General features: G+C 40.4%; 1 protein-coding gene across 13 annotated transcripts in view; it reads right to left on the reverse strand.

The window, feature by feature from the left end:
• Positions 1 to 850: 850 nt before the first annotated feature.
• Positions 851 to 26,299, reverse strand: part of FRMD4B (FERM domain containing 4B) — a 321,761-nt gene continuing 296,312 nt past the window's right edge. For 12 of the 13 annotated variants that reach the window (XM_078442821.2, XM_078442822.2, XM_078442825.2 and 9 more), the window contains 12 exons: positions 25,727 to 25,803; positions 24,299 to 24,437; positions 23,463 to 23,604; positions 22,452 to 22,585; positions 22,236 to 22,355; positions 20,866 to 21,094; positions 18,203 to 18,259; positions 15,329 to 15,473; positions 12,262 to 12,381; positions 10,270 to 11,081; positions 6,997 to 7,129; positions 2,573 to 3,714 (listed from right to left, as the gene is read on the reverse strand). In XM_078442821.2, coding sequence (XP_078298947.1) covers positions 3,426 to 3,714; positions 6,997 to 7,129; positions 10,270 to 11,081; positions 12,262 to 12,381; positions 15,329 to 15,473; positions 18,203 to 18,259; positions 20,866 to 21,094; positions 22,236 to 22,355; positions 22,452 to 22,585; positions 23,463 to 23,604; positions 24,299 to 24,437; positions 25,727 to 25,803 — 2,397 coding nt within the window. In that variant the 3' untranslated portion in view covers positions 2,573 to 3,425. The other variant, XM_078442828.2, reaches the window with a different exon arrangement.

Genomic DNA, 26,299 nt, shown 5'->3' on the forward strand with positions numbered 1-26,299 from the left:
GATTATGTTCTCATGTTATATACTTGCTTTGTGTTTGAACTTCAAATTTTTATCATGACTATATGATACACCGTAATATGAAACAGATCGATGTGTGATGTTGAACAATTTGCCTCTGTCATGTTTTGGTCATTAATAAATATACCGAAAATGCAGTTGAGAGAGGTTTTCCTAAAAAGATAGCGGGTAAAAAAAGTCATACAGCAAGCCCCCGGTGCTTCTATTTCTTTACCTTCTTTAAATATTTGGGGGCCAAGTTCCACGCGTTCTTTCCAGGCCCACTTGCAGTTCTGAGCATTCCATTTCTTGAACAGAAGAAGGCTATTTCCATTTAAGATACTTGCACGGAAGTATTAAGGTCTTCCTACATTTCATTTCCCATTCCCTTCTCCCCATTGTGCAGGACAAATACATGCCAGATGAAACATTTTCCTGAATTTAAAAGACCAGTTTGCGACTCTGCAAAACTAGGATGAAGGGCTTGTTACAAACAAACAACATTCACAAGACCGGGAAGCCTAAAAATTCACATCTGTCATCCTCAGCGAGGCAATAAACTACCGTATTTCATCAGTTCTAAGACAACTTTATTGTGAGACACAGCATCATTTTATGTAGCGCTAAGAAAGAAAAAAACACTGCCAATTCCTTTAGAGCATGCCATCAGTCAAAAGATGCATCCTGATTTCAAGGATGTAAATGTGAAAAGATGGGCACCTTGGCGTCAGTAAAATATGGTAGGTAATACTACAACTAAAAATCTGCAATCTTGTCCAAGAGGATTACATGAAGTAGAACACTTCAAACTGCTTTGGATGAACCCTGAATATAATGGAAGAATACGTAAACATTTTCAGTAGCACACCTTCAGTTTATTGACCTATGTAAAAAAATAATAGGTCTTAAAAAGTCAGAACAGTAAAAGAATATGCAAAAGTATTTCTGTTTCTAGAAGGCTATACAAATATGCAAAAAGGAATAAGTTATTATTTTTCTGCATGTCTTCTGTTTTGCTCCAAATTTGTTCCCCAAACTTCATTTTTAATGATACAAATGACTAAGGACCAGCTTAACAAATCATCTTTATGTATATATTACATGCTTTGGAATATAGATAGAAAATGTTCCAAAAAAGTTGTTCAGAAACTTCTCTCTTCACAATAGGAACATGAAACCTGTATAAAAGGGGGGGTAGGGAGCACCTTTTATGGAATATTGAAGCAGAGTGAAGATGACAAAAAAGATCAATCTAGAATATGGAATTTTTTTTTTTTTAAAATCCTACCATAAACCATAGCTAATTAGTTCTTCCAAGTGAAGTATGAGGTAGTTTTAGCCTCATAATTAAATCTGCAGCTTGGAGTTTTTTGTGTTTTTTTTGTTGTTTTTTGTTTTGTTTTGCTTTTGTTTTTTCCTTTTTAATGACTAATCTTGTTTTTGTCACTTGGTGACTTAGAACCCTCTGTGGGATCTGGACAATATGCTTACTTTCCTAATGTTCACCATTTTAAGGCACGCAATTCATCTAAAATGATGTGGCTTTTGTTTTGTTTTGGGTTCTTTGTGTATTACCTTAAAATAGTTTTTCAAACTCTTGATTATGAAAACTCTCCATGTCAGGTCTGCCATTTCAAATGACAATCAAATTGGAGAGTTACCAGCCTGAATAATAACCCATCAGGCCACTGGTGTAGAAAGAAAAAAGGAGCCCAATAATATTGGACCTTAGAAAATTCTCCAAGCAGAGTTTGTCAATTATTCAGTGGGCTGCTGTGTTTTCCCCAATCTGCTACCATAAAGTTATATTACAGGATGCTCCAGCAGTAAGTCTTTCCGGAACCCATTTTATGGTGCTTATGAAAACCATCACTCTTTATAATATCCTAAAAACATTTACACTCATTCAGAACTTCATGAAAATCCAGCTTCTCTTCAAGTAATTTTCCAATACTGTCTCAATTGTTGACGTCCATGTAGAAATGGCATGTCATTCTTCGCCGGCTCACAACTCCAAACTTTCTGATGGTGAGCAATGACTGAGGAGCTCCTCGTTGTTCTTCTTCTCATCATGCTGAACTGTGCTCTGAAATTTCCCAACCTTCCTTCCTATTGGAGACCCTGAACACACTTTTCACAGTTTTACGGTTTGCCTTCAACAACTTTTATTCCCTTAACAAGTGCTTGCTACTGATAAAGGCTGAGTCTGTCCTTGGCAATGGTTCCACCTTGCTGTTAGGTTAGTGCCCGGAGCTGGAAAGGCATGTGGTTCAGGGGCTTTTCCGTGGCCTTAGAGTGTGATTCACTTCCAGGGCAGCAAGAGTCCTCTCTTCAACCTTTGATGCCTTTAGCTTTCTAAAGCCAAATAGCTTTCTGGGAAGACGAACACATTTTGCAAGGCACACTAGTGTGAGAACGCGGTGCTTGGTCAAGAGGTCCAAGTACAGTTCAGACTAATGTTCCAGGCTTTGAATCTTCGTGCCAAAAGAGCCTCTGCTCTCTACTCTTCAGGCTTTCTTCCAACCGGTTTCCATCTGTACTGTCCAGTTGACTGATCTCTGTGTACTGTCTATTAAAGGAAACCAGAAAAGTTGTTACTTGTGGTCATTTTGATTCCCAGAGTACAAAGATTACTTAAAGAATTAGTAGAAAGCACCGTCAAGAAAATATCCAACACTTGGAAATAGGCAAAGCATGACTGTGTGCTGTCTCATTGTCCTACTGGAGCATTGTTGAAAAGGCCCATGCAAGGTGTACTTAATTCTCAAGGGAGATATTCCTTTGTCTCACTTTCATTTACCATTGATAAGGACCCAGATTGTGGTAAGTTACATGTTAATTTTTAGGGTTTTTGTCTGGGAGAAATACAAATAACTTCTGTCTAGTATAAAAAGATTATGGTTAAAATTTTATCGCCCTGTGAGCCATTAACTGTTTTGTTTTTTTTTTAAATCTAATTTCATAATCTTATTCCAGCATTTTATCTTTCAGTGTATTGAATTCAGTCTTTTGAATTGTCTCAGAAACAACTTTACCATTCTGTTAGTTCTCTCATTAATGGGTTAAGTAAATCTTTGACACACGCCCATTTTCTCTTTGTGGGAGAGTCATATTTTTAACTTTTTAAAAAGTATTCCTGACAGCCACATTTTAAGTATTCTTCAAATTAAGAGACTATACTAGATCCTTTCCTCAGGGACAAAGGAATATATTTAGAGGCAGGGGCACCTAGGGACACATTTTACACCCGTAGGGTGTATTGGTCAAGAGTAAATTGGAAACAGCATCACATATAAAAATCACAGGCATGTTTGGAGGGTAGATCCAAATGAAGGCATCCTATTATACAAACCATTCCAATCAGCAAAACTTCATTCCTACAGTAGTAGTTTAGAATAGGTTAGATAGTTAGTAGGTTTCTTTTTATTTTAAATTTCTTTAGTAAAAAGGATTAAAAAGTCATTGGAAGAAGAGCTTTGGAAAGAAATGCTCCGTGAAAGCAGGTATTTAGTGTTTTCATCTAATATAAACACAAAGTCAGATTTCCACAGCTTCACACATTGGTCAGTGAGCAAAACACCTGCTAAGCAAGAAGCAACACACAGATCTGAGGGGCTGTACTTACTACTGCTGGCTACACTTAGCAAAAGAGAATTTAAAACTGATCTCATTTCTGGAGACACAACCATTCTCCGGGACAGAAGCCCTCGGTTTTGCCTAGTTTAGGTAGAGTTAGATAAGGAAGAGAATGGGCAATGGAAAACCGGAAGTGAAAGAAAAACAGTTATTTGAAAACACAGTTTGTAGCATAGAGACAAGAATTGGACTGTATTATATACTAGGTAGGATAAGAGACTTCAACATTTGTGATGCTGGAAAGTTTATGCCACTGCCAATTATACCAAATCAGACCTGGAAACAAACTCTTATTGGTAAAAATTTATAGCTTTCTGTAATATCAAGAGCCAGACACTCTGGGAGAAAGGATCTCTAAATAATACATACTTCATTTATTTAAAAAAAATACTCAAATCTTTAACTTAAGGGCAGATCTAAAGTTTTTTATTTTTATCTTTATCTTGAAACCAAATTTCCCTCTTATTTAAAAAAATTATGTTTCCATCAAAAACACAATTTTACAGCAAATTCCTAAAATTTGGTGGATGGCTGTTATTATACTTGCTTTGGTAACAGGTCTAGTTAAATTGATCATTCTGGGGTGTAATAAAAAAATCCTTAGGGCACCTGGGTGGCTCAGTGGGTTAAGCATCTGACTTTGGCTCAGGTCATGATCTCACGGTTCATGAGTTGAAGCCATGCATCAAGCTCTCCTGTCAGCATGGAGCCTACTTCAGATCCTCTGTCTCCCTCACTCTCTGACCCTCCCCTGCTTGCGCAGAGCATGCGCTCACTCTCTCTCCCTCTCTCTCAAAAGTAAGAAAGAAAAACATTAAAAAAAATCCTCAATAGGCAAACAGATGGAAATAAGCACACCTGTACCTCTGTTGCTGGGTGGGTAAACTGGCAAATCTTTCTGGAAAGCAAGGGCTTCAAAAAATACATTTTTCAAGTTAACCCATTAATTCTACTTATTGGAATGTATCCTATGGCAATAATCTGGGATTGAGACAAATATTTTGTAGAAAGATGTTAACAGCAGCATTACAATGAATCATAATGAAAAAAAAAATCTAAAAATTCAAAATACAGGAAATAAAGTATGGCATATTTATGAGGGGAATATCATGTTGCTCCCATGAAACAAGGCTTAAAGAGTTTTAAAAAATATGAGCACATGTGTATGTTGTGATATTAAGTAAAAAACTGGGATTCATAGACAATGAAAGATGTACAATCGTACATAAGTTTATCATTACAACCACGTTAAAAACGGATACAGAAAAATGGGGGAATGTGTCAAGATGCTAACAGAGACTACCTCTAGATGGTGGAATTATAAGTAAATTATTTCCTACTTATTTATCCCTTTATCATTTTCCTAAGTTTCCACAGTGAGCTCATATAATGTGCATGTGCGCGCACACAATAGGGATCTTTAAATAGTTTCTCATTTCCTGTACGTTGCCGCCCCTCTGACGTCAGACTCCCGTGTCAAGCCATCTTGGGCTGGCTGAAATAGAAAGGCACATTTGGCAAAAACACATTTTCTCTAAAAATGTTTAGTACCTTCCCGAGTCCAGTGAAAGTGGTGTCAAGGATTTTAGAACTGTCTTACGTGCTGACTGTTTTCTGTTGTGTCTAACTCAGTCAACAAAAAAGGAAAGTAAAAGTATACAAATAGGAAAACAATTTGCAAATGAACTATACAAAACGATGAGAACTGAATCGAAAACCTTCAGCTCCAATTTTGGGCCAAAGCCATTTTAGTTCTTGCTCCTAACTCATTTGCATTATTTACAAAACCCCAAGATATATGAAGTCCTCTGAGGTATATTTTCACTAACATTCTATTTTGAGCACACCCTTTGTTGAGTTGAGACAATTGGCCTAACAGTTCCAGCCAAGAAAAACTCTCATTGAGCATGGAGAAGAAAAAAAAGGCTTTGGGGGTTGAATAGCTCTAATTCGCTTATAACACTGAGTAATTTATTAAATTATGATTTCACTCATTTGTGGAATTTAAGAAACAAAACAGATGAACATAGGGGGAAGGGGGAAAAAAAGAGAGAGAGGGAAGCAAACCATAAGAGACTCTTAACTATAGAGAACAAACTGAGGGTTACTGGAGGAAAGGTGGGTAGGGGATGGACTAGAGAGGTGATGGATATTAAGGAGGGTGTTTGTTGTGATGAGCACTGGGTGTTGTAGGGAAGTGATGAATCACTAAATTGGACACCTGAAGCCAATTTTACCATATATATTAACTAACTAGAATTTAAATAAAAATTGAAATTAAAAAAAAGGAAAGCAAGAAACTAAACTCTTAAAATCAACAGGATAGACACTCTTATAAGTTATTATCTGTGTAAGTCTTCCTATGCCTGAAGCAATTTGGCCTCAAGCAAATTTAAATAAAAACAAACAGAAAATGCTCATTTCTTGGCACCATGGGTTTGAATTATATTCTGTGAAAAGTGACAGGGAGATGTGACCTCTTCAAACTTAACTCACCCTGCATATACAAAGAAGTGGAAAACGTGTAATGCAGAGTTTGCAATCTTTTTTAAAACTGCATTTTAACAAATTGTTCTTGTACATTTCCTCCAAATGTTTACAAAGAATCATGATTATAAATAGAACAGCTGGCTGTGTCTGTAGCTTCTTAATGAACACAGGGTCAGACACAAAAAGGCAGCAAATGTTTGAAATCAAGCCTACCAACTGTCTGTGAGGAATTTTGGTGTGAGCAACCTTTTCTGGGGTAGAGATATCTTTCCTACAAGGTTTCAGAAGAGTCTTAAATGGATATTATCTATACTATGGTTTTAAGCACTTCGATTTAAAAAAAAACCTTCAGACACAGATTTTAGTGTATACATGTCTAGGAATAGAGTCAAATTTGAATGATCTAGATTAGGAGTGAACAAACCTTTTCTTTAAAAGCCTGATACACAAAAACAACCAGAGATATGGGGCTCCTGGGTGGCTTAGTTGGTTCTGCATTTGACTTCGGCTCACATCATGATCTCACAGTTCATGAGTTTGAGCCCTGCACTGGGCTCTGTGCTGATGGCTCAGAGCTTGGAGCCTGTTTCAGATTCTGTGTCTCCCTCTCTCTTTGCCCCTCCCCTGCTCATGCTGTCTCTTTCTCTTCCAAAAATAATCATTAAAAAAAAAACAAAACAGACATAGACAATATGTACATGAATGAACATGGCCATTTTCTAATAAAACTTAATTTACAAAAACAGGTGGCAGCTGGTTTGGGCCTATAGGCTATGGTCTTATGATCCTTGAGCATTCATAAAATAACATAGAATTCCTGAATTCTTTTGACCAGGGATAGGCTAGTAGAATTTCGAAGCATTGCTTTCTCACCTGCCTGGAGAGGGCAAAGGATTATAGATGTTGCCATAGCAGCTGGTGTAGGAAGAATGTGCCGGGGTCTCGTATTCAGATAGCCCTACAGCTATCTGGGTCCTCCAGTTCCCAGAAGCATTTGTAGAAGATACTGGAAATAAAAATGAAAAGAGACAAAATTAGTGAGAATATTCAAAATGAAGATTATTTAGGCCATTTAGACGTACATTATAATTATCTGTGTGTAGAGATTAAGAGACAATGGTTACAATCAACAGAGTTCTTTTCTATTCAAGTATAGTCACTTACTGGCCATGTGACCTTGGACAAATAGTTTATTCTCATTAAGCCTTAGTTTCTTCACCTGTAAAGTGGGGATGATAATACAAATACATCCTGTATAGGGATGGTATCATGATTAAATAAGGTCATATATGAGAATATTTAACACTTTGCCTGGTACAGAGTAAGCACCCCAAAATGGTAACTATTGATATCATTATGAACGAGAATAAAGCTAATTGAAAGGCATGCTATAAAAAATAACCTAAAAGGCAGATAGAAAAAAAATTCTCATATATGAAGAGAGTCTTTCCACTTGGGCTATGGTGGCTAGATATATATAAGGCTTTATTTATAAAGATAAGGCAACGAGTTTGAGTTTCTTGGAGGCCTTTGGTGGAAAAGCACTCCATAAATTGACCTGTGGATAAGACTGTTCCTCGGCCCAAGGCAACATCAGCCACTAGCAGAATCAATGCATACTTTTTGCCTAAAAAAAAAAAAAAAAAAAAAAAAAAAAAAGTGTGTGTGTGTGTGTGTGTGTGTGTGTGTGTGTGGGAAGGGGTGGGGAGGGTAATTAGAACAGGAGGCATTACAGGAAGAAGAGAATTAGCTCTACTGAGGGACTGAACTGGAGCAAGATAAGGGCACAATACAGGAACAAAGCCTAGTGAATGTGTCGCACTGGTGTTGTTCCCCCTCTAAAACCAGTCCTGCCTCATGCTGAGGATGCACAAGGTGCCCACAATGGCAGGCTGGTGGTCCAAGACCCATACTGCTCATGGATCCTTCCGGCTCCCCTCCATTTCTGTTCCTGGCAGCCACCCTCCGCCTCTTCTTTCTCACACCCACAAAACCCCTGTGACCAGTGTAGGACAGATGCATTTCAAAACTCATCTGTGGCCCTGGATGCCATGAGATTTTGACTCAAAGATGTAATTCTCTCACTTTGAGCTTCCACGAATGTTTCATAACTCTGAGTCAGGGGTTGGCGGGCTTGGTGGTGAAGGTATCAGAGCTGTGGTAGAATTCCCATTCCAGCACTTACCAGCTTTGGGGCTCAGGCAGGGTCATTTGAACTCGCTAAGCTAGAACTGCCTCCATGGCAAGATTAGGATACTCATAATAAACAACAACAGCACTCACTGTACAGAAGTGTTGCATACATTAAATGGGATAGTGCACATAAAACACTGGGCATGCTGTGTGGCCCAGGGTTAAGTTGCCAACAGACGATGGCTGTCATTTCTACTAAAACTGAGTCATCAAGAGAGTCTTCAGCTGGCTGGAAGGAATTACAAAACCCCTAATTTGGCAAATAATAGGAAACTCTCCATGATGCATGTGTGCATGTCTGTTGTAATACATTTTTGTAGCTATTAAATGTAGACAGGAATGAAGAAAATTCCAAAAGGGAATTCTAGGAGGTCTAATTTTATCCCTCTGATTCCTTACTACAGTGTAATGCTTTTTGGTCTGTGGGGCCAAATCCTGCTGCTACCAGGTAACCTCCTACTGGGTCTGAATCAGGAAACATTAACTCCGTTCTTACCTTCGCCTGAGACACTGAGCCAAGCACTAGTAACGCTCTGGTTTGGGAGGTGCACCTGCTTCTCTCTGGCCTATTTAAATAGGCATTACCCCAGCCCTGTGCCCCAGTGGGCTTCTATATGCATCTCAGCCCTCTTTGTTTGGTTCTTTCTTTCTAACACTGTCCCTGGGTTTGGTTTCTGAAAGAACCTCATGCAACGCCCTGAACTGTAGGGTGAAGAAAGGCACTGTATAGACGTGAGCCATAAATAACAAGGAATACATGACAGGACACTTTTTGTATGTTAGATATGGTAATAAGTGGGAAAGCCCTAACGGAAGTCCAAAGTCCTACGCAAACAGAAGAGACATTAAACCCAAATAGAAATCTCCATGGAAATGCCTCTGGTCAACAAGCTTATGAAACTTTTAAAGACACAGTTTTCACAGATTTATTACTCAATGAGTTGGGAATCCCTGTGCTGTCTTACTAAGGGGTCATGCTTGAAAGCAGGGGCAAGAATGCATGACCTCAGGTTTTCACATAGTCCAGGGCTGTAGAGCTTTAAAAGTGTTTTCTTTGTATATGTTCCTCTGGCTGCTAACTAGACTGGGTGCTCAAGGCTGGAAACCGTGTCAACGTTGTCTCCTCAGCATCTGCGATATGCCTGCTTGTTTGCTGAATAAACGAAACCATAGGCAGATACTCCTCTTTCTCCCCACTTCTCTACTGAGGGCAGCTCGAACAGCTGGGGGGCATGGGGGTAAGCAGGAAGTTCTTCACGGGTTTTAGTGGATGGAGGGGCCAAAGTCAATGCCTGAAGGGAATATCTCTAATCAAAATTATCTTGGAGAATCCCTTAAAGCAGCCATAAAGTAAAGTCTAAAGGATTACTGAATTGAGTCAAGGCATACAAAGTACTTAGCACAGTGCCAGGAACAGTGTTTACTAAATGCTGGCTCCCCTCATAATTATTAAGAGCCTCACGTAGCTACCTGAACATTCAAACCAAACTGCCTTTAGATGATCAAGTTCCTGCTGGTGAACAGGGAAGGGTGTATAATAATCCTAATGTTTTCTGCTTACCCGAAGGGTTTACTCTGCTTTTGAATATATCAAATATCCGTGACCAGAACACTTTTATGAGATGTGGCTATCAAGGTAAGACCTAGAAAAGATACAATATTTGAAAGCCCCCAACACCGAGAGGCATAGAGTAAGTGCTCAATAAATATCTGCTGCATTTGAATCTACAACTTGCTCCATCAGACTCCTGTGGGCTGTGTTCTTTGGAAAGCTAGAGAGACGAACTGTTTTTAAGTTGGCAATTCTTACTGTGGTGCCACAGAATGGCTACCCAGCTCATGACCTTGGGTACTGGTCCCATGATCCCTGAGGGGAGTGGTTTAGGGGGCGGGTGGGTGGCAGGCATGAGGTAAATTCAATCTGGGTATCAAGCGCCTCCGCCATATTCTTACCTGAAGAGTAGGAAGATGTTCGACTGCTGGGAGAGCAGGGTACTTGCAGCCCAGCAAACCCCAGGCATCTCTGCGATCCCCTGTCCGAGTCAAAGCTAGTCTGGGGGCTGTGCCCCTGATCCTTCTGTCCAGAGGCCCGCTGGTACCAGCCACGCAGGTGCTCGGCAACTAAGGCCTTGTGGATGTTTTTGGTGATGTGCTCTGACTTAGCTGCAGCCTTCCTGGGCAGCCGGAGAGTTGCATATGGGTTATGGGGTACCCGGTCGACCTCGTCTTCATGAAAGGACCTGCTATAGTCCCTTTGGCGCTCGTATCCATAGTGGACCGAGGACCGGTAGGAAGGATTGACACTGTACTGTCCCTCAGTGTCATTCTCATAGACATAGCCGCCGCTGTAATAAAGGTCACACTCTGCATATGGTGTGTACCCGGCAATATAGTAACTAGAAGAAGGTTGTTCCTGACTCTTTGTGTAGACACCATTCCTCAAACTATCCTTTTGTGCTAGGTTGGGCATGCTTCCTGAATTTGAAGTCGAAACATTCTGTTTCTTAGACCTTCTCCGGCCCCTGGCACGAGTGTCCAGAGTCTGAGTAGTGTAATAGGGGCCAACAACAGGCGTCATGCAGTAATACTCTGTGCTTGATTGGCTGGTGTAGGAAGACCCGTCATCCAGGATTTCCGTACTACTGCTTCTTTGGGATTTGGAGAGGGAGAAAAATGGCTTATCGTTGTCCATCTCAGACAGCAGGTGGGACTGAGACTCAAGGCTTCCACTCCGCTGGCGGCAGTGCTGGGAAGAAGATTCGGGTCTGCAAGAGGAGAAAGGCAAACTTGTAACAGAGAATCAAGGAAAGGAGGATGGAAATTAAAAACACAAAGACATGGTTGAAGGATTTAATCACCCCTTGAATTACTATAAAACTTTTAAGGTTTCCACGGGCGCCTGGGTGACTCAGTCAGCTGAGTGTCCAACTCTTGATTTCAGCTCAGGTCATGATCTCACAGTTGTGAGACCGAGCCCTGTGTCAGGGTCTGCCCTGGGGGTGGAACCTGCTTAAGATTCTCTCTCTCCTTCTCCCTCTCCCTCTGCCCCCCTTCTCAAAACAAACAAACGAAAACTTTTAAGGTTTCCAAAGCAGACTGCACAAGAGAATCCATTTGTTCACACAATCCATTGGTTCCCATGCAAGTTCACTGTCATGGTCCAAATGCGAAAAGAACCAGGTTCTATAAATTGTGCAATCCACAGGGATTGATAAATTGATGGGGAAGATAAATTGTAGGGAAGATAAATTGATGATGTGCAACTTGTATCAAAGCCTAAAAAAAAAAAACAAAAAACAAAACCCAATGGGTCTTGGGAGGTTCCTCTCTTCCAACAGGATAGCAGGAGACAGACTAAGGTGAAGGCAGCACGGCATGAGGGAGAGTCTGGGCTGAGTCATGGCTCTGCCATTTCCCAGCTGTGCCAGCTTGGGTAAGACATTTAACCTCTCTCAACCTTGCTTCCGCCTCTGGAAAATGAGGGGGTTAAATGGTATCTGATATTTACAATTAAAATATAATACCTACAAAAATATAATATCTATTCGAACAAAGGATATTTTCAAGTACATTTCCTTTGTACTTGAAAGTACACGCAGTAGGGACTGGTGGCTCAGCGAGTTAAGCATCCAACTTCGGCTAAGGTCACGATCTCACGGTTCATGAGTTCGAGTCCGGTGTCGGGCTCTCTGCTGTCAGCACAGAGCCTGCCTTGGATCCTCTGTCTCCCTCTCTCTCTGCCCCTCGTCCGCTTGTTCTCTCTCTCTTTCTCCATCTCAAAATATATAAATAAACTTAAAAGAAAAAGTACATTGAAAATGTAGACCCGTAAAATAGTCCTGCTGCCTCAAGTCCCTTAAAATGATTAAAAAACACAAGAAAGTAAAGCAAAACTTTGAAACAAAAATCAGCAGAGTCCAAGTAACTGGAAGGAAGAGCTCTTACTCCAAGTGGCTGCTGCTGTAGGCGTTGCGGGTGAGAACCGGTGTGGTGGGCATGCTGCGTCCTCCCTGGGGCCGCCTCTCCAGGGTTCTGTAAGGGCTGCTGTGTGTCGACAGCATTTCCCTGTGATGGTAAAGAGAAGAATTGCGGAAATGATGAGCCTCCCCACATCTCTGGCAAACATCATAAGGTGCTTTGAAACTTACTGGAAGCTGAAGGAAGGGAGCATAGGAGGAAACTGGGAAGGGTGTCTTAGTAGCCTGTTATGTCCTAGGTGAGTTTGAGGGGAAACATGAGTGACCTGAGTCATAAATAGGAAGGAAAATAATTTTAAAAACTTTTTAAAAGAGTATACTGAATAAAAGAGACTGGAAGCAACTAGAGGGATGCCTGGGTGGCTCAGTCAGTTAAGTATCAGACTCTTGATTTCGGCTCATAGTCATGGGATCAAGTCCTGCGTCCGGCTCTGTGCTGAGCACAGAGTCTGCTTAAGATTCCCTCTCTCTCCCTCCCTCTGCCCCTCCCCGGCTCATGCTCTCTCCTCTCTCTCTCAAAACAAACCAACCAACCAACCAACCAACCAACCAACCAACCAACCAGAGCAGGGGCAGCAAAGCCTTTTTCTGTAAAGAGTGTAATAGTCAATTTTTTTGGCTTTGCCAGCCAGATGGCTCTGTCTTGACTGCTTTACTCTGTCCCTGAAGTACAAAAGCAGTGTAGACAAGATGTAAGTGAATGGGAGTGGCTGTGTACTGGTAAAGCTTGGCTGTGGATACTAAAAGTCAAATTTCATATAATCTTCACATTTGATTTCCCCTCCAACTATTTAAAAGTACAAAAACCATTCTTAGCGCACAGGCCACACAAACCAGGTGGCAGGATGAATTTGGCCAGTGGGTTGTTGTTTTCAGGCCCGTGGATGAAAAGGCAACATACTTAAATCACTTTGTCCACTTCCCAACATGGTGAGAGCACAACTTGAAGTCAGTTTTTTAATTAAACACGACTTTGAATACATTTTTACTAGTACCAAAGCACAAGTTCATTGCAGAAAATTTTGAAAATACAGATTAAAAACAAGAAAAATTTAAATGTCTATAATCTTGAACCTCAGATATAGCCAGTCAACACTGAATATTTTCAGATATTTTTACTAAGCATATTTACTTACAAGCATTTACAGTTTTTAACAATAAAAAAATAAGATCTTACTGTATATTCTCTTTCAAAACCCACATTTAAAAAGAACTCTATCTATGGGGCACCTGAGTGGCTCAGTCGGTTAAGCGTCCGACTTCAGCTCAGGTCATGATCTTGCAGTTCGCGAGTTTGAGCCCCGCATCAGGCTCTGTGCTGACAGCTCAGAGCCTGGAGCCTGCTTTGGATTCTTTGCCTCCCCCCTCTCTCTCTCTCTGCACCTCCCTGCTGGCACTCTGTCTCTCTCTCAAAAATAATAAACATTAAAAAAAAAGAAACCAAAACACCTCTATGTAATGTTCTTTGTTGGTTAATATTCATCTACAATGTTATTTTAATGACAGTTTAGCCTTCCACTGTAAGGACTTGTAACATATTTAAACAATCTACTAGTTAAACATTTGGGTTATTTTCAGTTTGTCGCTAATGTAAACAGTGCTGTGATGAGCATCCTGTAGTTAACTAATTCAACAGGAAAAATTCCTCTAAGTCAAATTGCTGGATCAAAGAGCAAACCTATCTTAAGCTATTAAGGAAGTAGGTATAATAATTTTTAAGATAAGATTTCTGTTTATAATTTTTTTCCTTTTGCTGCAATAGCTTTGTTTTCCCTAATATAATAAATACACTTGTCCAGTGCTATCCAATGACGGAAATGTGTTGTATCTGTGCTGTCCAATATTCTACCATTAGCCCACATGTGCCTATTAGCACTTGACATATGGCTAGCATGACTGAGGAAGTGAATTTTTAATTTTATTTACTTTTAATTCAACTGGCCAGCACAGCTCTAAACACTTGGATTTCTATTATTTAAGGCAACAGTTTTAAATGCTAACAACTGGGGCTGAGAGGTGATAAAAGCTGTCACTGGTCTTTGAGAAATGAGAAATACAACAAAGTGCTAGCTTTATTTTCATAGGGAAGAATTATTTAATCTAAACAATCTTCCTATATTTTAAGACAAACTTCTACCTTTGCTGAGATGCAGTGTCATGTGCTAGCTAAAAATCACATCACAGGCTTTGGAGTGACGCTGCTGAGGTTCAAATGTTGACTCCCACATTTACTAGTTGATGAACCCAACAGGTCATTCAAGCTTTCTGGTCCCTGGTGTGCTTCTCTGTAAAAGGTAATGATATTAAAACACTTTGAACAGTGTCCAACGTACCGTAAGTGTCCAAAATGTTAACTTCATCATCTTATTTTTATGACAATGGCTGTATTTTTTATTTAATGTCATTTGTTCCCCCATGAAATCATAGTATTGTTCATTTGAACATTCTGATTAGCCAGAGTAAACATTTGGTAATCCTATCTTGGGCTCTATTTATTTTTTCTTTTTTTAATAGTATTGATCCACGCAGTCAAATTCTGAGAATCACTGGCCTGTCATCTTTTTACGGGCTGGTGTTACTGCCTGATAATATTTACCTGAGACATTTGAGAAAAAAGTCATATCATCTATTTTACAGATTAAAATGAGTTGAAGTCTCATTTCTATTTGAAAGATTAGAAGTCATTTCTGTCACTTGCACTGATGGAGTGATATTTAATGACGGTTTCCTGAGACCATGGGTTATGAAACTAAACTTTGGACATTATATCCAAACCCACACTATAAATAAGGTCCCCTAGAACCCAACATAAATCAAACAGACTTTAAAATATAGGAAACTGCCAAATGCTTTGAAAAGATCTCTTAGAAACACTTGCACTTGCTGTCGACAACAAATGACGGGGTTAGTTTCTAGGCTTTGGTTTTAAAAGAGAATCCCTTTTGAAAGGACAAATAGGGTAATGTCAAAAAGGCTGAACGATTTTGAAGGTAAGATCTCATGGCTGTGAGGATACTGATGATGTGACTTCTCACCTGGACTGCCTGGTATCCACAAACTGTTCATTGACAGACGACTTTCTGAAATGGATTCGCTCGATACCGAGAGACTTGGGGGGAAGAATTCTTGGAGAATGAGGTACTGAACTTGGTCGCTGACCAGCAAGAGTGAAGGCATCAGCTATAGTAAGTAAATTAACGAATGGATAAATAAGTAGGTAAATAGATAATAAAACCTTGCCAGCACTCAAAAAACAAAAACAAAAACAAAAAACCAAAAAACAAATCAGAAGACCTGGTGAACATACAGTTTTTCCACAGATGGTTTTGGAAGTATATTACTTTCAGGAAATTTATTTTTATACTTTATACACTAGAAAAAAGAAATTACTGAATACTGCTGACCCTTGAACAACACAGGTCTGAACTGCATGAGTCCACATAAGCACAAATTTTTTTTCTTAAATATAGTACAGCACTGGGGCGCCTGGGTGGCTCAGTCGGTTAAGCAGCCGACTTCGGCTCGGGTCACGATCTCGCGGTCCGTGAGTTCGAGCCCCGCATCAGGCTCTGTGCTGACAGCTCAGAGCCTGGAGCCTGTTTCAGATTCTGTGTCTCCCTCTCTCTGACCCTCCCCCGTTCATGCTCTGTCTCTCTCTGTCTCAAAAATAAATAAACATTAAAAAAAATTAAAAAAAAATATAGTACAGCACTGCAAATGTACTTTCTCTTCCTTAGGATTCTCTTCATAACATTTTCCTTTCTCTAGCTTACGTAACTGTAAGAATACAGTATTTAATACATGTAACAGATATGTGTTAATTGACTGTTTAAGTTAATGGTAAGGCTTCTGCCAACAGTAGGCTGTTAGTAGTTAAGTTTGAGGGGGAGTCAAAAGTTATACTTAGATTTTCAACTATGGGGGATGTGGCCACCCCAACCCCCACATTGTTCAAGGGTCAACTGTACTCGTGTGGGGCCTGATCCAACTTTTGCCAATTCAGTAGGTGCCACTCTGAGCAAAGAAACTACTCAGGTGGAATGGGTGATACTAGAGCTTTTCGAGAGTTATATTAAAGAGCTCCTGGGGCTCAGTCAGTGAAGTGTCCAACTTCGGCTCAGGTCACAATCTCACAGTTCCTGAGATTGAGCCCCGCACCGGGCTCTGTGCTGACAGCTCAGACCCTGGAGACTGCTTCGGATTCTGTGTCTCTGTCTCTCTGCCCCTCCCCCACTTGTGCTCTGTCTCTATCAAAAATAAATAATCGTTAAAAAAAAAAAAAAAGACACTCCTTCCACCACAAACAACGAAAAACGCTAGTATGTAAAAGGCCAAAGGGAAGCTATCCTATGAAGCTGGAGTGGATCACTTTATTCACCTTTCAAGTTCTTCGGCCTCTTTGGCTGACCAGAGAGGCTCATCCTGTCATTGAAAGTAATATAACTGATCGATGCTGAGTCATGAGAGCCTTGTTATGCACCCCCACTGACGTGTGTGTTTTCAAAGAGGAATGGCAAGCATGACCCAATTTCAGCTCAAGGAAAGAATTTGGGAATGCTGGAGTTTCATGCACCGTAACACTTGGGGTGGGGTGGGGCGGGGCTGGGGGGGATAACTGCTTTGGGTAGCAGTTTCCCAAAATTCTTTAAATCATGTCATTCAGGTAGCCACTCCTCTGCTTAAGCACAAAGGATTACAAAGAAATACTCTATCACTTGATACGAAATCCATTCCATCAGGAAATGTGTGGAACACAGGCCATCACAACACTAATGGCCTTCCTCTATGAAACCAACACAATGACATGTAATCCAATTTCCAAAATGTGTATGTCTTCCTAAGGAAAATAAAATCAACTCCTAGCTATCCAGAATACAGTGATAATCAAAGTTTACACTATATTTCTTGGTTTGAGATTAGACTCCAAATATATAAGATGTCACCATTGGGAAAAGGTGAGTGAAAGACTGTATTATTTACGCAAATCCCTGTGAACCTGTAATCACTTCAAGATAAAATGTTTAAAAAAATCCTATAGAGGGCCGCCTGGGTGGCTCAGTCGGTTAAGCGGCCGACTTCGGCTCAGGTCATGATCTCGCGGCCTGTGAGTTTGAGCCCCGCGTCGGGCTCTGTGCTGACAGCTCAGAGCCTGGAGCCTGTTTCAGATTCTGTGTCTCCCTCTCTCTGACCCTCCCCCGTTCATGCTCTGTCTCTCTGTCTCAAAAATAAATAAACGTTAAAAAAAAAAATCAAAAAAAAAAAAATCCTATAGAGCGGAGGCTGGCTGGCCCAGTAGGTAGCGCATGCAACTCTCGACCTCAGGATCGTAAGTTCAAGCCCCACATTGGGCATGGCGCTTAGTTAAAAGTAAAATAAAATAAAAAGTAAAGTAAAATAAAAATAAAATAAAAGTAAAATAAAATGGGTGGCTCAGTTGGTTAAGCGTCTGACTTCGGCTCAGGTCATGATCTCATGGTTCGTGGGTTTGAGCCCCGCATCGGGCTCTGTGCTGACAGCTCAGAGCCTGGAGCCTGCTTCGGACTCTCCCCTTGCTCGTACTGTCTCTCTGTCTCTCTGTCTCTCTGTCTCTCTCAAAAATAAATAAACATTAAAAAAATTAAAATAAAATAAAAATCCTATTAAAAAAATCCTACAGAGCCTCACAAACGCTTACTGAGAAACTGACTATCACGCGAGTAATAGTCATGCAATTTGTATGGTACTGTATTTTATTTAATGCTGAATTAACCTGGATAGAAGTTAATCATCGTCTCTGTTCCCCAACCATTCTGCATAAGTTAGTTGATTCTACTTTTCCCAAAAGAATAACATGTAGGCTTTACCAAATTAAAGCAATTGGCTTAGTAGTTCAAAATATATAACATATTAAATCAAAATAACATACTTACAATCATCATAGGTGGTAGTGTCAGACAAGGAGCTGCTCTCTGATGGGATTATGTCTTCTGTGAATAAAAATAAGTGCCTTTAGAATAACTGGGCCTTTATATATATACCTACAGTGAGTTTAATAAAGCAATTCTCAACAGAGTGCATCTTATTTTTATTTAGTAAGCGTAACTAATTACAGTGCATTGAGGATAATTAACAATCATAAAAATGGAATAATTTCCTGCCAAAAATATAAACATCTTAGATGTCATACAAATATGACTATGTGTCATATACAAATAGTCCATACAAATATGGACAGATATGGACTATTTCTTAAGACGGCACCGACTTCAAGGGAGTTTTCGTATGCAGCAAGTTTCCAATCTAGCTTCTACACGAGACGAAAACTGTACCCTATACATTGAGGGCTTGTAACCAACGAACTGGAAACAAAAATCATGCCATTCGTGTCATAAATACTACATGTTATGTAACATACACTTGAACCTTCATGTGAAAATCCATTAGTGTAAATTATTTTTTGAATCCTCCCTGAAGAAAAGGGACTTTTCTTAATAGGTGAACACTTTGTGGAGCATGACCTTCTCGGTTAGACCCGGGTGTCTATGTGGCACTACGGTCATTTTGGACTGGACAATTCTTCACTGACGGGAGCTGTCCTTCGCAATGAAGGATCTTCAGCCTCCACCACTCTCTCTCAGCAGCACCTCCACACTCGGTTGTGTCAATCAAAAATGCCTGCAGACATTGCCAAGGGTTCCCCGGGGTGCAAAATTGCTGCTGGTTGAAAACAATGGATTAGACAGACCTGGGTTTAATTCTTGGTTTTGTCACTTACTGGCTGTGAGACCTTGGGCAAATGACTTAATCTCTCTGAGCATCCTTGGGGTCAACTGGAACAGGAATATGACTAGTATGTGGTCCGCAGTGCCGAGGTGAGCAGTAAGTGAAGTAACGGATGTACAGCCCTTAGCCTGGCTCCTTGCACAGGGTAAATGCTCAATAAATGTTAGCTACACTTCGTGCTTTTATTACCTAGACACAGCATTCTGGTGGCGGGAAATGCCCATTATGCTCCTGAGTGTTACCGCTGCCCATCAAATGTTAAAAAATGTGGTTAGAAATAAAAATCTTCTCAGATGTGTTGATCTGCCTTGGCAAAACATTCCATACACAGGCATGTACTGGCATGAGTACTGGCGTGATTACAGGCAAATACAGCACCTTCGTATTCACTTTTATGCCATTACGAAGGAAATCTCTCCCATCTGATCTCAAATGATGTTAATCCCCATCAGAGCTAGGCGGACTATCTCTTAATTGGACACACAGTAGTAGAGCTTGAAGGCAAGGTGCCAGTACAGTCAGCTGTCAGGCACATTAAAAAAAAAAAAAATCTACCCAATAATCTGCTGTCCAAATGTCACTCATTATAAAGGAGATCACTTGAATCTTGCACAGTTTGGAGATGAATGGGCCACAACAAATGGTTATGAAAGTTAAGCACACTGCTAATCACCTATCTCTGTAGGTCCAGAATGTAACCACCTCCAAGGCCAACTGGACTTCTCATTCAGAGTCAAAGCCATCCTAAATTCTCCAGCTGTAGCTGACTAACATTTGTGCGTTGATGTCTGTGCATTCACAAAAGCCATATCTCTGCTTCATAAATCATACGGCCCTAAACCTAAATATATTCTATAAGCCTAGTTACCATATTTCATCAAATCTAAGATATATAACTATTGATGTCTCCGTTAAAAAAGAAAAAGTATTGCCAATTACAATGGTAATACACCATCTAGTATAAAAATTATTCAAATTTCACAGATGTTTAAATGTGGAAAAAATAGTCTTGGGATCAAAGAAATATAAGCATATTTCAACCAGTGATCAAGGCTGAAAACCATGCTGATAAAGTAAGGCCAACTGGACTTGGAATCTACCTAAATGAGATTTTCAGTGTACTTTTTCCCTGAATATGAAAGTCTTAGGTATATAATGTTGAGAATTTTGAAGATACAGAAATTTACTTAAAAAAATTAAGTTATTTGAAATTCCACAGCTACTAGTATTTTGAAATATTTCCCAACCAGTTCTTGTAAGTGCATATTTATATAATGTCAGGATCATATTGTGGTTACAATTTTATACCCCGCTTTCTGCACTTCATGGTATATCACATTTGTCCCTATCTTTAAATAGCCTCCACACATGGCAGGAACTGTAAAAGCTCTATTCACAAATGTTACATAGGTATTAAGAAAATGTATGGTCCCTGCATTAAAAACCTTTCAGAAACTACTGGGTAGGCCCAGCTCTCTTACTACTCCGTGATGTTGAGTGTATTTCTTGCAATGACATCGGGCCAGTTAAAGGTGAATCTGTTATATCATGAACGAACATGGCCATGAATGCTGTTTCATCCTGAAAATTTAAGCAACGCAATAGTGTAGTGTTACAACAGTGAGAAGGTCACCGCAAACCAAGTTCACATACTTGTAACACTGAATTCCCAAACCATTTTTACCCTAAGAAACTTACTTTTAATCGTGTTCTTTCTTTTATCTCTTACCAAATGAACTAATTTGGAAATGCTAGATACCATCAAGGATATATCGACTATGTGACTCAAGGAACCTCACTTCTTACGAACCTGGTAAAATCACTGTTGCTTTCTGGCTGGGTTTCTTTCCACATCTGATCCGGTATTCATTTATCGCGTTTTCAATGTCCTGAAGCTTTTTCACAGCATCCGTGTAATCCTGCTTTCGTTTTTTCTTCACGGTTTTACAAAGGTCTGGCTCGTTGGCAAGTTTCTTCGCAGCTTCAACCAGCTTTTGCTGTATTAGGAAATTGCTCTCCAGTTCTTGTAGAGCAGGGTCCTGCATTTATACAATGATACCGTTTCTTGTACATTTTCAAATCAGGTGCTCTGAGAATAAAACCTTCCTAAGTTTACTGCCTATGTAACTTCAAACACTTTCCTGGAAGACAAACCTTCCTCATCTATCTACCTCAACTTATCACTAATCCGACTTTTTTTCTTTTAAAGAAGGGAATGCCCCTGAAATCAGTTAGTTGGTTGGGTGATGATGGTATTTTTCAAGGAGAGATTCTTCACCCAAGATTCACAGACGTAGACAGTTATGTTAACACACATAGCTTTAGAGACAGATCCTTTTGAGTTTGATTTCTCTTTCTAATGGTTCCTGGTTGCATGACCCTGGAAACACTGCTGAAATTTTTTAATGTTACAGGTTTTTCTCATTTTGTATCTCCATTTCTTTCTTTCTTTCCTTTTTATTTTTTCTATGTATCTCCATTTCAAATGCAGATAACATCTACCTTATAAAAACACGGCAAAGGTTACATGAGAATAATATATGTGCATTACTTAGCTCAGGACTGGGTATACTCTATAAGTTGCAAAGCTCACTCTATTCATGATGGAAACTGCTATCATTTCTAAAGCCAAGATGGCTAAATTTGGGCAAGAAGCAGGAGTAGGGTCCTACTGTCCGATGACTCAGATGAGAGAAAACACTGTATACTGGAACTTTATTATACCCGAATGCTGCACACGTATTATCTCATTGAAACTCCTTGCATCCCTCAGTGGGAAGAACAAAGATTACTCCCACTTTATGGATGAAGAAACTGAGGTCTGGGAAATGAGACTTCAGAATGGGCAAACTTATTTGTCAAAGGTTTCTCTGTTTTGCTCAGAAGAGTCTAACGCTAGAGTTCTTAATTCTCATAACAACGTTCCTCAGTTTACCCACAGTTGGGGTTTGTTTCAAGCTCCCTGTGTGCGGAGGAGTAAAAAAGCGAAAAACAACTCAAAGATACGGAGACGGTGCACAAAAGAAAGAATCGTGTGGTCTACCGTGTCACGTTCAAGTGGCGAGCGCGAGATAAAAATGTACAGCGGTGACTCAAGCACCAAAGGGACAGGTCAACCACATTCAGCTGACAGCTCTTCTGTCCTGTGGCGAGTAGAAATGCTCGCGCTGATGCTCATACCTCCTCGCTGGGCAGCAGGTTGTCATCCAGTTTGAACGCGGCGCCCACACGCCTTCTGACCTGAGGCGGTTTCTCACCGACGTTTAGCGGATATTCCTTTGGCATTTTGCCCGTGAGCTCCTGTAAAACAGGACCGAATCGAGAGGGGGATAACTGACACAGGCCGGGGTTGCAAACACAAAGTGAAGCGTCCCCCAGACGAGAGAAGACACTCACAGCCTCCCGCAAACAGATCTTCTTAAGCTCCTCGACTTTCTTCAGGAGTTTTTCTTGCAAGAGCTTCTCCTTCTTCCTGAGCTCGAGGATTTTCTCCCTCTTCTGCTCCTCACTAACTTCTGAGTCTTGAGAACCTGGAGGGATTGGGAGGGAGGGCAGGGAAGGTTTATCCGAGGCATGTTTCCTTCCTTTTTAAAGGACAAAGGATTTCTAAGTGAAACCTGCTATTAAATCATAATTTATTTCTTTTCTCCTTGTTTCTGAACATAATAAAAGGAAACTGGAGAACATTTTCTCAGGCTTCTGGGCATCCAACAGAGCCTGGTATTATATATACCTTCTGTATTTTGGCTCAGTCATTTTAGAAGCGATGATAAAATACTTAATGTTTCAGACACACCCAAGGAAGAATTTCAGTTTTCTGAGCAGGAGAGAAGGTAAGATGTTCCTGGAGATAATTGTTTAGAATGTCCTTTTAGAAAGCAAGCAAGCAAGGCAAAGGAATGTTGTGTGCTTCAGATTAAGAGCTGACAATAGGATTTAGATGGGAAAATTCATTTGAGTTAAGTTACATATACTTGGTGATAAGAGATTCCAGAATTTCTACAGAGGAAGGGCTTCCAGCAGCAATCACACTGGGGGGGTGGGGCTAGGGCTGGGGTCAAGTTTGAAGCTTGTAGTCACGTTTGGCTATATATTAAGTAGAGAATTAGCTGAGTGTCTGAACAGAAACTAATTATTGGCAGAAGAAGCTGATAGAATGTATGGGGAGAAAATGTCCTTTCAAGTTACCCTGAGCACTCAGTATCGTTGTATCTAGTGTTATTTATACAAGCTTTTTATAATTTAACTTTCCTTATACTTAAAAAAAATTGGTTTATGCTGCAATGCTGCAGGTTTTGCTATGCTTATTTATTCCCCAAATAATGGGTTTAAAATGCATTTAACAGTGGCTGCTGACCCCTACAAAATAGCGAAATAAAGATTGTTCATACTTTCCCAAAACATTACCTGAAGATATTAAGCTGCCATTACTCGCCATGATGAACTGACTTTTTGCCTCCAGTGTCACCATTTTGGAGACCCTTGGTGTTCCTGTCTCTGTCAAATCCATCGCGATATCATCCAAACTCCTGGCTGAAGGAATTTTTGCCTAAGAGGTATACAACGTTGAAACAGAATTCACTCAACTGAACCTATTTCAAACTGATACAATGATTAAGTTGCTATGGGATAAGTATGTCACGAAGGACAACTCAGAATTTTTATATCCAACGTGACACTTCAGAAGAAAAACATAGGAGACTTAAGCTTACAGCTCAAATGTTCAAATAATTATGCATGAATCCCTCTCACAGTATAGTTCAACCATTAACCTGAACACGTCACCTGTGGACACGTGCCCACATGCCAAAAAGTTGGCGAGTCTTAGAACTTTTAAATCAGGTATATATTGCCCGTCTTTTAATTTTTTTTTTTTTTTTTTTTTTGATAGACAGAGAGAGACAGAGTACAAGCAGGGGAGGGACAGAGAGAGAAGGAGACACAGAATCCAAAGCAGGCTCCAGGCTCCTAGCTGTCAGCACAGAGCCCGACGCGGGGCTCGAACTCACAAGTTGCGAGATCATGACCTGAGCTGAGGTTGGATGCTTAACCGACTGAGCCACCCAGCGCCCCGCCCGTCTTTTAAACGTAAGAAAAATTAAAACAGGTGGTCAAAAAGTTTATTAAAACTCAAAGACCAAAAACCCACGTGCTCGCATCTTTTCTGAGAAAGCTTATCTTCCGAACAGAAAGCAAACGAGGGAGGGAAGTCGGCTCCCATAAGAAGCACTCTTGTTACTTACTTTGCTTTGCTTCCGGTCCAAATAAAACTGATGCTGACTAATTGCCATTACCCAGATGGACTTGATGAGAGAAGGGTTTGCATACCACGTTTGCACAAAGAGGCCACTTTGCCCAAAGGTTCTTCTTGACCCAGAAATCCTGAAAGATGAAGGAAAGCATTCGAATTATTCACCTCTGGCCCAGCACAACACAAAATGTAACTAGTGAGTCATGTTATCACGAAGCATCTACCTAATTGTTTTTCTGCTGCTCTACTGATGCCAACAAGGGCCACGCTTCTGATTTTCTCCTTTTATGACAAAACCAGTTGCACCTGGATAGTCTCTTTTTTTTTAGAAAACTAGCATGTTCAAAAATGCGTACACGCATACTCAAAAGCAGATAAGAACTAGGCAAATTAGAGGCTGTACCAGAAATGTTTGGTTAAAAACCACAGGATGTGTGGCCATCAGAAGAGTCTGGGAATAAATGTGGTAATACTTCAAAGACAAAACCGCCAAGAGGGGAGGGTCAGCGCCTTCCTTAAGGTAAAAGAACAGCTCAGATCTAGGTTGACTTGTCCAGCTATGACATTATCAGAGGATGAACATGATAATGTTGTCTGAAGATATGCAAGTCTGAAACTGGTCCAGCTTAGGGCTTATGCACCAGATAAAAAGAGGAGAAAGGGTGAGAGGAGGAGAGAGTGAAAGGAGAAGGAAGGTGGGGGAGGGCAGGCAGATGCTGCGGGGAAGAAGGGACAAGGGTACAGTGTTCTGTGCAGGAATCTGACTTGTCTCTTGGGGTCATCTTTTTGTCACAGCTGTTTGCCCCCATCCCTCTAACCTCTGAGCATCCACCAACATGTCTGAAAGGCAAACACTGAGGACTGAAAATGAATTCCTCTGAGGAGCTTGGAGCACCTCCAATCCTGACTTCTATCCATGTTGATAACCTGGCAACCGTTGTTTTAAAGTGCCCAGGAAGACCCAGTTAAAAAGTGAGCAAGGGATACGAACAAGGGATTTCTCTAGAGAAGACACACCAGTGGCCAAGACGTACATGAAAAGATGCTCGGCCACCATTTTGAATTGAGGGAAATGCAAATCCAAACCAGAAGGGCTATCGCTATATATCACCAGGATGGCTATTAAAAAAGCAACCAAAACACAACTAAAAATAACAAGTGTCAGGGAAGATGTGGAGAAAATGGAACCATACATATTGCTGGTGGGAATGCAAAATGGTGTAGCTGCTTTGGAAAACAGTGTGGCAGTTTCTTAAAAGGTTAAAGGAAGAATTACCATTTGACCCAGCAATTCCCCTCCCAGTATATCCAGGAGAAATGAAAACATACGTCCACACACAAAAAACTGCACATGAATGTTCCCAGTAGTGTTATTCAGATAGTCACTGGGACCAAACAAAGAAAAGGCTGTCATCCTCACCTCCGTGGATCGTGAACTTCAACGGCAAATTTTTTCTCACGGAAATACAAGTTCTCGAGCTGTTTCCATTGGAATAACTAAGCAATTAAGAAAAAAACAAAACAAAAACATAGAGCTTTAATGAACACTAATTTTTACCAAAGCTAGGACCATCTGTTTTTTTAAAAAATTTTTAATGTTTATTTATTTTTGAGAGAGAGAGAGAAAGAGACAGAGTGTGAGTCGGGGAGGGGCAGATAGAGTGGGAGACCCAGAATCCCAAGCAGGCTCCAGGCTCTGAGCTGTCAGAGAGCCCGATGCGGGGCTGGAACCCACAAACTGTGAGATGATGACCTGAGCTGAAGTCGGATGCTTAACTGAATGAGCCACCCAGGCGCCCCTAAAACCCATCTTAATCACCAAATAATCAAGAAGGTACACTAAGACAAAGCACGAATATGTGACACAGTCTTTTTACAAATCAATAACCTGAAACCATTTTATTCCTTTCTCTGACTAATCTGCAGCTCACTAATAAATCTTCCTTGAACTATAAAACCAGGCAAGTATAGGGAACATGCATACTATTTTTTC

The sequence above is a fragment of the Panthera onca genome, chromosome A2 (assembly GCF_046562875.1).
Source record: "Panthera onca isolate mPanOnc1 chromosome A2, mPanOnc1 haplotype 2, whole genome shotgun sequence".
NCBI lineage: Eukaryota > Metazoa > Chordata > Mammalia > Carnivora > Felidae > Panthera > Panthera onca.